At 47.5% G+C, this 11,890-nt stretch overlaps 1 protein-coding gene across 1 annotated transcript in view; it reads left to right on the top strand.

Moving 5' to 3' along the window:
• Positions 1 to 10,708, top strand: part of BRAP (BRCA1 associated protein) — a 17,431-nt gene extending 6,723 nt beyond the window's left edge. Inside the window, exons 7-12 of the mRNA XM_068163385.1 lie at positions 817 to 892; positions 1,462 to 1,600; positions 2,094 to 2,203; positions 3,805 to 3,894; positions 7,066 to 7,169; positions 8,417 to 10,708. Coding sequence (XP_068019486.1) covers positions 817 to 892; positions 1,462 to 1,600; positions 2,094 to 2,203; positions 3,805 to 3,894; positions 7,066 to 7,169; positions 8,417 to 8,777 — 880 coding nt within the window. The 3' untranslated portion in view covers positions 8,778 to 10,708. The remainder of the gene's footprint in view (positions 1 to 816; positions 893 to 1,461; positions 1,601 to 2,093; positions 2,204 to 3,804; positions 3,895 to 7,065; positions 7,170 to 8,416) is intronic.
• Positions 10,709 to 11,890: the final 1,182 nt, after the last annotated feature.

Raw genomic sequence — 11,890 nt, forward strand, 5'->3', positions numbered from 1 at the left:
CTTCTAGTGATTAGGGTCTGGACAAAGGTTCCTTCTGGTCTGGGGTCTTCTGTCTTTCTGGCAGCACAGTGGTTTCAAAAGAAGGCACAGCAGGGTGCTTGCTACTGATTGATTTAGGATACAGCTATGGGATGTTCTTCCTGGAAGGGTTGAGGCTGAATCCATTTGGTTTGAGTAAAAATAGAAGCCTCTTCTCATCTCCTTAGGGTTGTGTTATGTGCTGAGGTGTTTGCAAAGTGTTGTTACCGCCCTCAGTCACTCGGCTGTCCTCAGCAGCTTGTAGTTACAGCTTCCTTCCACAACAGCGTGTAGCTGCTGCAGAAACCCTGCAGGTAATGGAGAGCTGCAGCTGTCAGTTGGCAGCAGCCCGCAGTAGCAGCCTCTAGAGATGTGTAAGATATCTACAAGTGCTTCTTGTAGCGTTTATGGCTGAGGCAGGGAAGAGTTTCTTGAGCTCTGTCATGACTTTTTTTGCTTACAGGCAGAGGCTGACATTGCTGGCAGCCCCACTGATGCTCTTGGTTGCAGATGTTCTTTACACCTGGACTGCAGCAAAACCAGATCAAGCTGAGAATGTGCAATGGCTTTGGAAGAACTGTTCTTTGTTCTTCTGTCACTTGCTGGCTGGAAAATGGCAGCCTGGTGTGGAATGGAGGCAGATTTGAGTGGGGGGAATGTGAACTTTAGAGATGTGCATGTATGGGGAGCATCCAACTGCACAAGACATTTACTTTGAGCTCTCTGACTCTCTTTTTAATTACTGTAATACTAGGATAGAGCTCCTTGTGCCTCATCATGATGCTTATTGCCCTCCAGGTGTCCTGTCTGCAGATACTGCCAAACACCTGAGCCAGTGGAAGAGAACAAGTGTTTTGAGTGTGGAGTTCAAGAAGTAAGTAGGTGTGTGAATGCTGAGTGAGATCTAGACTAGATCTGACTGCACAACTGCTCAGGTTGCTTTTTGGGGTTCATTCTGTGTCTGCTTTCAGGCTGATTTTAGCAGGCAGTCTGCTTTCCCTTTGAGATGGAAATAGTACTGGGAAGGGACCTTACCTCCCAGGACAAATCTTTCAGATTCTTAGGCAGAAGTTAGCTATAAGCTGAGCAGAGTGTGATGGTCACTAAACTGACACTCAGCTTGGTGGTTCCCTCTAGTCTGTGCTCTTTAGAGCCTGCTTGTATGCTTCTGCTGAGGTGTCCCTTAGTCAAGGCTTCTATCCATGCTTGTAACCCATCCACATGCCCAGTGCCTGCAGGCTTGTAATTGGCTCCAGTGAACAGGTACCTCCTTCTCTTCAGCCTTCCAGCTAGCAAGGCTTCAAAGGAGGGAGAAAAGCAAACACCGTTTTCTGAGGAAGGGGCTGGATGTACAGGCTGTTGGTGTCAGATCACAATTCTCAGAGCCCCCATACCACCACTTGACAGTGTTGTATGTACAGAGCTTTCTCCCTCTGTTGACAGAACCTCTGGATCTGTTTGATATGTGGGCACATAGGCTGCGGGCGCTACGTGAGCCGCCACGCTTACAAGCACTTCGAGGAGACCCAGCACACCTATGCCATGCAGCTGACCAACCACAGAGTCTGGGACTATGCTGGAGGTAAGTGCTGTGTCCTCCCCTCTTGCAGGATGACCTTGCTCGTCAAATGGCTTTCAGGACCCTTTAGTATGAGTACTTGTGGTTGAGTGTGCTTGGAGATTAAGGGGTTTGTCGCTGTACTAATACCTTGTCTTTTGGGAACATCCATCTCCTCTCTAATAGCAATTTTTGTGGTTCTGTAGCAGATGGAGGAGGGAGAACATGATTCTGTAATGACCCAGGACAGTCCTATAGTCTCTGTGGAATGTGTTTGTTACTCCCTCTCCATCAATTTGCCCTGAGGAATGGGAATGGGCTGTTGTAATAAATATCCTGTAAGGTGTCTGTGTGAAGTCTGCTAAATAACAAATACATCTGATGTTGGCTTCCTGCCTTGCTAATGTGCTGTTGCAGCAGTCTGCATGGTTAATTGTGCTGCATAAAGTATTTCCACTGGTGTCAACCTGGGTGTTCTTCAGCTCCAGCTCCCTCTGCTTGGATTTTCTCTCTTCAGATAACTATGTGCATCGACTGGTCGCGAGTAAAACCGATGGGAAGATCGTTCAGTACGAGTGTGAGGGAGATATGTGTCAGGAAGAGAAAATTGATGCCTTACAATTAGAGGTAAATATTTGGGGCTTGTTGGGCTCTGCGTTGTGCTGCTGGAGGGAAGCGTTTCCAATCCAGATACAACAGGACAATTACATCAGCTTATGCAGCAGACCTGCTCCCTGCATGCAGGCAATCATCTTCAGGCAGAAGCAGGATGGGTTTTACTGCTTTTATTTATTATATTTATTTTTTTTTCAATTCTTCCTGGCTCTGCAGAGCCAATGCAGCTAAGTGTAAGCTGGCTGCAGCTTCATCCTGCGTTCAATGTTGATTGAAGATGAGCTGGTGACTGCTGCAAACAGTCCGGTCCCCGGAGAGAGAAATGGGTCTGAATGCCCAGATCCCTTCACCAGACCCTTGCTGGTGGCTCTGTGACTTGGCTGAAGTGCCAGGACGTGTGTGGAGCTCTCATTTTGAGTAGTTCAGCTTGTGAACTGTACAAGAATGTGGGAATCCATAGCTGTATGCTTGCTTTGGCTATCAAGGAAAGCCAATGGACTCATCTGGTGCCAGCCCTGTTCTGCTTCCTTCTGAACAGCTAAGGAGTTTATTTTGTTGTGCCTGTTGGCCAGCTTCTCCTGTTCTTAAGTAGAAGGGTAAAGGAGAGAAACTCAAAATTACTGCTCCACTGAGCCAGATACACTGCAGCATCATTCCAGCTGCATTAGACACAAGGGTATCTGAGGAGGAACAGCTGACAGAGACCAGATTTTACAAGCTTATTTCTGAAGGAAATATTTGGTTGCTCTTCTGTGAATTTTCTGAATAACATTTAGATGCTAAACCAGTTATTTTTAACCCATTTCTTTTCCCAGGAGGTTGGTGCCTAAAGTATGTAAGACCTCTCTACCTAGCTTATGAGAGCTCAATGTTTCTAGAGAGAACGAATTTGGCAGCGTGTTTTGGTGCTCAGGTATTACTGAGAGCCTCCCAGGCTTTTTGCACATGTGGCAAATGCCTAATTTGGTGCTTATTAGCCTGTTGATAAGGAATTACCACATTTTCCAGCCTTCTCATTGCTTATTTGCAGAAGAGGGGATGTAAGGCATATATCCTTGTGCAGCTGACAAACTAACATTGGAATGTACCACATGTTCTGGAGTACAGGAATTGTGACTAGATAGAGCTCGAGGATGCCTTCCCAGAGATGTCCTCACCCTTCTGTCTTGAGTTTTGGGCTGGGAATGAAGAAACCAGCAACTCAGCCTTTTGGATCTCAAACTCTCATGCCAGGGATGCTTCATTTTCCTGTGGAGTGTAAAACTTGTAGGGATTTATTGCTACTGCAGTGAAAAATTAGTTTCCTCTTGGGAAAAAAAACCACAACTTGGCATGATACTGGGTACGATTTGGTGGAGCTTCCTTCATCTTTGCTGTTGTGCTGCAAAGGCTTTCCTTGTCTTCACAAAAGCCCAGGGATTTGGGTCTTGAAATCAAATTGATGAAACCTATCTACTGGGTATGCACATTGCACCTGTGTTCAGAATGTCCTGTACGCTCAATTTCCTCTGATTAAATTGATTTGTGTATCAGAGTCCTTTTGGGCTTCTTAATCAGCAGAGCCACCCTCAGAGCAAAGCTGACTGCTTGGTGTTTGTCTCCTGTGTTTGCAGTACTCCTATCTGCTGACAAGCCAGCTGGAATCCCAGAGAATCTACTGGGAGAACAAGATTGTCCGAATAGAAAAGGACACCGCTGAAGAGGTGAGCTCTGCTCTGGGCACGTGTGAAGCTCTGCTCAAACAGGGCCCTGGCCACTGTTCCATTAAGTGGGAGATCCTACAATAGTTTTTCTTGGAAGAGATCTTAAAGATCATCAAGTCCAAGCATTAACCCAGCACTGCCAGGTCACCACTCAACCATGGCCCTCAGTACCACATCTCCATGGCTTTGAAACCCCTTCAGGGATGGGGACTCCACCACCACCATAGGCAGCCTGGGCAAGGGCTTGACAACCCTTTGGGGGAAGGCATTTTTTCTAATGTCCAAGCTAAACCTCCCCTGGCAGAGTTTGAGGCTGTTTCCTCTCACCCTATCACTTCTTCCTTGGGAGAAGAGACCAACACCCAACCTCCTTTCAGGGAGTTGTAGGGAGCCAGGTGGTCTCCCTTCAGCCTCCTTTTCTCCTGGCTGAACAACTCCAATTCCCTCAGCTGCTCCTCACAAGGCTTGTGCTCTAGACCCTTCAAAAGCTTCATTGCTTTTCTTTGGACACACTCCAGCAGTTGTCTGACCTTCCTGGAGTGAGTGGCTCAAAACTGAACCCAGTTCATTTGCAGTGGAGCTGTCTGGTCTCTAACACAGCCTGAATGTTGCATGCTGTGGCCTCCTCGTGCAGCCTGTTTCCCTGCTAGCCGAGAAAATTGGCTCCAAGATGTATCCCTTATCTTGATGCTCAGATCTAGCAATTTGCTGCTCAGTGGTGCAGAAGTAGGTAGATTGCCACCTAGATTGAAGGTTGATTTAAATGTGCTGCTGAGGAAACTGCAGCAGTGGAGAAAACAAGTCGGTGCTGCTGCAGGATCCCTGCTTGCTGCTGCCATCCGTCTCATGCTGACGGCCATCTCTGGGGAAGGTTAGTGTAGCATAGACAATATGACTTTAATTTGCTCAGCAGCAGAAAGTGGAAGCTGTCTTTCTGCTCCAAATGCATATTGATTTGCCCTTTCTTTTTGATCCCCTCTCTCTCCTCATCACCCTCTGGGAGAAGTTGAGAATCTCCTCCTATAAAGCATCCTGGAGGCAGGACTGCTTCAAAATGTCATGAGCAAAAAAATCCTGGGAGGATATTTTAATGCTTTTCATTCTACCTAGAGCCTTTCAACTAGGTTTAAAGTGAGTCAGGATTTAGGGCTGAGTCCTGAGCTGAACTTTTTACATGACTTCTAATTAACCAGTTAGTATCTGTGGTTAAGTAGCATCATAAATGTGGAAATTTTGACTGTAGAAATAGTGGTCATTGACCTTGGTGTAAAGAACAGTCCCAGAAATCCTATGGAGGACCCTATAAAAGGAAAAGCTAAAGCCAAAAATTCTTTTGCACATAGTAGAATCATAGAGCTGTTGAGGTTGGAAGAGATCTTTGAGATCACCAAGTCCAGCCACTCATCTGGAGCTCACAATCCCATCACTACTGCTGAGCCACTACCACTCAACCACATCCCTCAGTACCTCATCCATGAGTCTTTCAAATACCTCCAGGGATGGTGACTCCACCTCCTGCCTGGGCAGCCTGGTCCAATGCCTGAGAACCCTTTCCAGGAAGAACTTTTTCCTAATATCCAACCTGAACCTCCCTTGGTACAACTTGAGGCTATTTCCTCATGTCCTGTCACTTGCTGCATGTGGGAAGAGACCAACCCTACCTCGTTCCAACTTCCTTTCAGAGTTGCAGAGAGTCATGAAGTCTTCCCTGAGCCTCCCCTTCTGGACCCTAATGACTAGACAGCCCCAGTTCCCTCAGTCATTCCTCACAAGATGTGTTCAAGGCCCTTCATCAGCTTTGTTGCCCATCTCTGGACCCATTCCAGCCCCTCAATGTCCTCTGTATAGTGAGGGGCCCAAAACTGAACCCAGTAGTTGATTGTGGCCTCACCAGTGCTGAGGGGGACAATCACATCCCTAGACATGACTAGTAAACATTAGACATGACTAGGAAACATGAGCCATGAAGCAACTTCAAAGTGAAAGGGCTATGATACATGCCCCAAATGTGCTTTGGTGTATAAAGATCCTTCCAGCTTTATTGGTGGCACTTGCTCTGCATAAGCCCTGCCTGGCTCAGTTCCACCATGCAGTGTGTTCCATTATCAGCACTCGGGCTCCTTCCCCAAATGAGCCATCAGCTGCATAAACACTCAGTGATTAAGGCTGGAAGGCTTCAAACCTGCTCTGCATTGACTCTGGCATCAGTGAAGGCACCATGTGTGCTGACACTGACATTTATCCAGATTGCTCCTCCTGGAAAACATTTTTCCTTTGAATTTCCACCTCCACTACACGCAAACACAGTTTCGACCCTGATAAAGAGGAAACAAGACAGGAGATGCAGAGGTGGAAATACTTCTGGTAGAGGTTTGGATACATTCTGAGCAGTGCCTAGAGAAGGAGAGCTTGGTTCTCCTCAGCTTCAGCAGTGTGGAGCTGTGTGAAGCAGAGAGGAAGAGGAAGCCAATGTACTGTGTTTCTGTTTGCGTTTTGCATGAGTAAGATATTCGTGTCAGTAGGTCACTGCCTTATGTCAGCAAGCTGCTGAGTCAGTGCTGAGCAAAGGGGCACGTTGAGTTTTCAGACTTTGACCATATTTATTGGAGCTTTAGTTTAAAATTAGCAAAAGCTCAGCATTGTAAAGCCTTCAGGTGGAAATTTCACTGTGCAGATAGAACCTGAGCAAATGGCTAAAGGAATCATAGAATGGTTTGGGTTGGAAGGCACCTTAAAGATCATCTAGTACCACCCCCCCAGCCATGGGCAGGGGCATCTTCCACTAGACCAGATTGCTCAAGGCCCTGTCCAACCTGGCCTTGAACACCTCCAGGGAGGGGCCATCCACCTCCCATCCAACCTCCACAGGCAGCCTGTTCCTGTGCTTGGCTGCAATCAGTAAGAAGTTAAGGATCTGAAGCAGCTTTTGTTTGAGGGGGGTCCCTGGCACAGATCTGCTGCCTGGGTTGCTCTTCTGTGTGAGCAACTTCCACGGCAACGTGGTTCCTCTTTGGGGGTACTGCAGAGGGTCTCCATGAAAATGAAGCCTCCACTCCAAGCTGGGTCTAGTTCTTGGTCAAAGTCTAGAAGGCAGTGCAGAAAACCGAGTGTCATCCTGGAAGTGCAGAGGACTTTGCTCCCTTTGAGACGGCTGTGTGTTTGTTTTTACAGATTAACAACATGAAGACCAAATTTAAAGAGACCATTGAGAAGTGTGACAGTCTGGAACAGAGGCTGAATGACTTGCTGAAAGAAAAGCAGTCTGTGGAGAGGAAGTGGGTACCGCTGCCAGGTTTAGCTCCGTGCAGCCATTACAGCTCCCTGTGCTGACATCCAGAATGGAAAAGACAAAAAAAAAACACCAGAAAGAAAGAAAGAAAAAAATAATCCTGCTATTCCTGGGCAATTTGGAGCTATTTAAACTGTTACCCTGAGAGTGCAGCTCGTGTTAAAAAAAGCTCTAGTTTCTGTAGGTGTTCACAAACGGGAAGTGCCTGTGGAGTGGAACACAGCTTTTGGGCTCTTGGCTCTTGCGACGCGGTCGGCGTATTTAGCATTCAGTGATCCTTCCTCTGCCTGCTCAGGAGTAGATGCCAGCCTGTTTGGCTATTGGCAGATACATCCAGAGGGAAGAAAAGCAGCTCAGTAGAGGCATCTCGCCCAGCACAGAGGGAAATGTAGCTCATGGGAGGTGCCGAAATGAGAGATACTGAGCACAGGGAGTGTGCAGATCAGTCTAGTATGATCCTAGGTGGGATTAAATGCTCTGCTCCTCCCAGCCCAACAGACCCCAGCAGTGCTGATTCTCCAGCAGTCCTGGAACCCAGCCTAGTGAGCTGTAGTCCGTGCAGTTCACTTTGCTGAAGGGAAAGGAGTCCGTGTATGGTGCAAATGAACTTTAAGCTGACTTACTAGGAGCAGGGAGGCATCATCTGTGAAACATGAGGCTACTGATGTCCTTGGGGGAGCATCTTGCTTCTGAGTGAAGTGGTCTCTTCAAGGTCTTGCACTCAGAGAGTGGCAGGATCTATCATCTGAGGATCCTTGACTGCCCTTACCTCTCTCAGGTTCCCACATAATCTGTGCCCTTTCTGTCACCTGTTCCATAAGTTGCACTCATTCAAGGTTACAGTCCATGCTCCTCAACACACCCTTCCTGTTGCCTGCACTGCTGGCATATGGTGCAAGATGGACTTCCCTAACTTGAAAGAAGGGATTCTCCCAGGTTATGCAACTTGAGGGACAAAGGAAGGGGTTCTGCTTCCCAACATCCTGTTCCATGTGCAGGTAACACCATGCAGGCAATTGGTGCTCAAAAGTCTTAAGCTGGGTAAAGAAAATCCTGGGAGGATTTCAGAGTCCTCTCGTGTTGCCTCCCCTTGCCGCAAAAGAGCAAATTCCAAGTTGTCCTGGTGGGGCTGAGGACAGCTGGGGGTCAGTTGCCATAAGGATTAGGAATAAAAAGGATGCAGTAGTGTGACCTCAGTGTGGTGCTGTCCTCACTTGCGCTTCTCTTCCTCAGGTGTTCCCAGCTGAACAACAAAGTGGCTAAACTGTCCAACGAGCTGAAGGAGGAGCAAGAACTGAATAAGTGTTTGCGAGCAAATCAAGCCTTGCTTCAGAACAAACTGAAGGAGGAGGAGAGGGTGTTGAAGGAAACCTGTGAGCAGAAGGACCTGCAGATCTCGGAGATCCAGGAGCAGTTGCGGGATGTCATGTTCTACCTAGAGACGCAACAGAAAATCAATCACCTCCCGGCCGAGACCCGACAGGAGATTCAGGAAGGACAGATCAACATTGCAGTGGCATCTTCTGCCAGCTCCTCAGCAGGGAGCACGGGAAAACCTTCTTCCAGGAGAGGCCGTGGCAAGAGAGGCAAATGAAGATCAGAGTGCCCTGCTCCCATTCTGAAACTGGCCATGCTGCTGCCAGGCCGGGCTCACCTCACGGGACTCCGGCTGGGAACACCCAGTTCACTAAAGCTCAGCTAGAAATTTGTCTTCAGAGCTGCTCATAAAACTGGCTGCCAGTTACTGGAGGTGTCTGTGGTATTTAAAAGCATTTCACTGCACTATTTAGCTCTTTTTTAGGCAGATCTTAATGGCCATTTTGCCTTCCTACCTATCCAAAGCCCCTCCTGTCATGCGTTTGACTTTCTCCTTGGAGCGTGTACTGGTTTGGGTGGGTGTGTTCATGTTCACTGTTGCATTCCCTGCTGGGATACAATAGAGTAGGCTAGGCCCAGTGTGGAAGGCTTTCCCAGTTCTTCTGGATTAAAAGCATTTGAAGGTAAAGTGATTTTATTTGATGAAGAGTGTCAGTTAGATTACACACATCTCCATTTAGTATGTGCAGACCTGACGCTGCAGAACTGCTAGTACAAGAGTAGAACTGTAGTTTGGAAGTAGAAAGGAGTGAGGTGTGGAGAACAAACCATCTTGGTGGTGTAAGAAGCTTGAACAAGTCCTAAAGGCTGGTAATGCAGGATATTAAAGGCTTCAAGGGACTATCTCTTTCTTCAGTTTAAAAATAGCCTTTGCAAGGCCAATGCTTGCAGCCTTTGGGGCAGAAAACATGGAAGTTTTGTGTTCTGGACATTATTTATTTTACAGGTATTTCTACAAAGCTGGTACAGGTTGTGTATTAACAGTGTTCTGATGGTCCTGGAGCAGGGTGTGGGTGCATTCCTGCTGTGAGCTGCACTAGAGATGTGTTGGGATAAGCTCCAGTGCTGCTCTCCTGAGAATGAGGTGAGGAGAATGACTAATACGGTGTTTTAAACACTCTTCTCCTTCCTTCATGGCTGCAACCAGCCTTGGCCAGGTGGCTCTGTGGCAGAGCTGGGCACATGCTTCCCTGCCACCAGACCCTCGCCACTAGAAGTGGCCATTTCCAGTTCCTGGGATCACTTGGCACTACCTTTTCTGCTCTGGAACATGGCTCTGTCCAGAATCTCAGCTGGCAAGGCTTTCCTGTTACTGGCCCCAAAGGTATGCAGACCCTGGAAGGGAAAATTGTGGGCAAATGGGGTTGTTTTTTTGTTTTCTCATTTAGACTCGCTGCTCTGGGAGTGGGAAGAAGTTTGCCTCTCCTGGTTGCTGTGTTGAGCTCAGCAATCTGAGAATTTAGAAGTTAATTCTTTATTACAAGTGGCTGGGGAAGTCCTGCAGTTGTGTTTTCAGATCACAGTATGATCCTTTTTTTCTTCCAGTTGTTCAAACTAGGAAGAGCCTTGATCTTAGTCTGTCACACTGAAAACACAGCTCTGACTTACCAGCTCCAAACTGGAACAAAGCAAGCAAGCAAGCAACCCATCCTTTATTGCTGGAAGCTGTTCTTCTGGGTCAGTTGAAAGGAGTAAGCTTCAATAAATAGACTGACTCTGGGAAGGTGGGTTGTTACAGTCTGCTTCCTGACTTCATGGACTGGAAGTGTTCAACTTACTCACTCTGAAATACAGGGCACTCATTAGTGCACTCATTGCATCCACTGCTTGGGTTTGGAGCTCAGCCCCAGTCACCTGGAACTTCTACCTTTTCTAACTTTGTAGCATGAATGTACACTAACTCTTTTCTAGTGTGTGGATTGTACAACCAGGCCTCTGCCTTCTGTAAATGATTCTAAGGACCTAGAGATGTCCGAGGCGGCTTGCTCTCCTATAGAAACTATTTTATTTAAGAGATATTTTTACACCATCTAAGATCCTCTGACCTTTTGCTGAAAGCTTGCTTTGTGTAGGACACTAAGATGCTGTACTGTATCTTGGAATTCATTTTCAAAAAATGTGATGGAAAATTAAACCAGTGTTGCAGGGTTGGCTTTTGTTTGTGTGGTCCACTGGAAGTAGAGGCTGGAGGTGGCAGGGGAGTACAACAAAACATGTGACTTAGCCTTTCTGAAGTCTTCTGGGTTTTAACTTGAAGGCAAAGCTGGCCAGATGAGCTCTTTGTCATGTTTGGGTTGGGCAAAGTTTGCTTCTGCTGAGCTGTCCAGGGCAGATACAGCAGGGTAGTGATCTCTGGCTCAGGAGAAGTGAAGCTCATGCAGGAAGAACAAGAGGTGTGGAGTACTTTTTAGAATCATCAAGTCTGGTGCTAAACCATGTCTGTCAGCACATCATCTCTGTGGCTTTTAAACCCCTCCAGAGACTGGAATTCAATCACCACCCTGGGGAGCCTGCTCCGGTGCTTGAGAACCCTTTCAGTGAAGAGTTTTCTTCTAATGTCCAATCTAAGCCTCCCCAGGTGCAGCTTGAGGCTGTTTCTTTGTGTCCTATCACTTGTTTTTAGGGAGACCAACTCCCACCTGGCTCCAGCCTCCTTTCAGGGAGTTGTAGAGAGCCAGAAGGTCTCCCCTCACAACCCCAGTTCCCTCAGCTGTTCCTCAGACCTGTTCTCCAGCCATTTCAGGTTTTGCATTAAACCACATTACCCTCAGTTACCGAGTCCCCTCCAGCTTCTCCTCAAATCATCCCAGGTGACAAAGCAATCTACAGTGTCCATCTGGGTGGTTATTCAACCAGACTTCCCCTGTGTTCCTGCTGGGTGAGGCTGAGGGCACCCTTCTTGCAAGACTTCCCCTGGGCTGGGACCACACTCACTGCCAGAGGGCAGAAGCAGCACTGATGTGGCTGGTGGTGAAGGGAAAACTCCCAGTAAAGGCCAGTCTGTGACTCTTCCTTACCTAACAGCTGGACACCCAAGTGCATGGAAAAAGCAGTGGTGCTTGGACCTTTCTAGCCTGTGGTCAAGTTTTGACATCTGCAGCTCAAACACCAGGTCAGCTTTGTGGCTGATGACTCAGTATCGCCACGGCAGAAGGTTGCGGCAGCAGAAAACTTCCTCCAAGCACTGGACAGCTCAGATTGGCCAAGCTCCTGCTATGATTAAAAACCTTAAAATAGCCTTTTTTTTTTGTTTAAATGGTGAAAGAAATGCACATTCTCACACACACACCCCCCCCAGTGGGCAGCAGAGGGGCTTGACTATCACTGCTG

The sequence above is a fragment of the Melanerpes formicivorus genome, unplaced genomic scaffold (genome assembly GCF_026170545.1).
Source record: "Melanerpes formicivorus ecotype bairdi unplaced genomic scaffold, bMelFor1.0.p_v2 SCAF_72, whole genome shotgun sequence".
Lineage (NCBI taxonomy): Eukaryota > Metazoa > Chordata > Aves > Piciformes > Picidae > Melanerpes > Melanerpes formicivorus.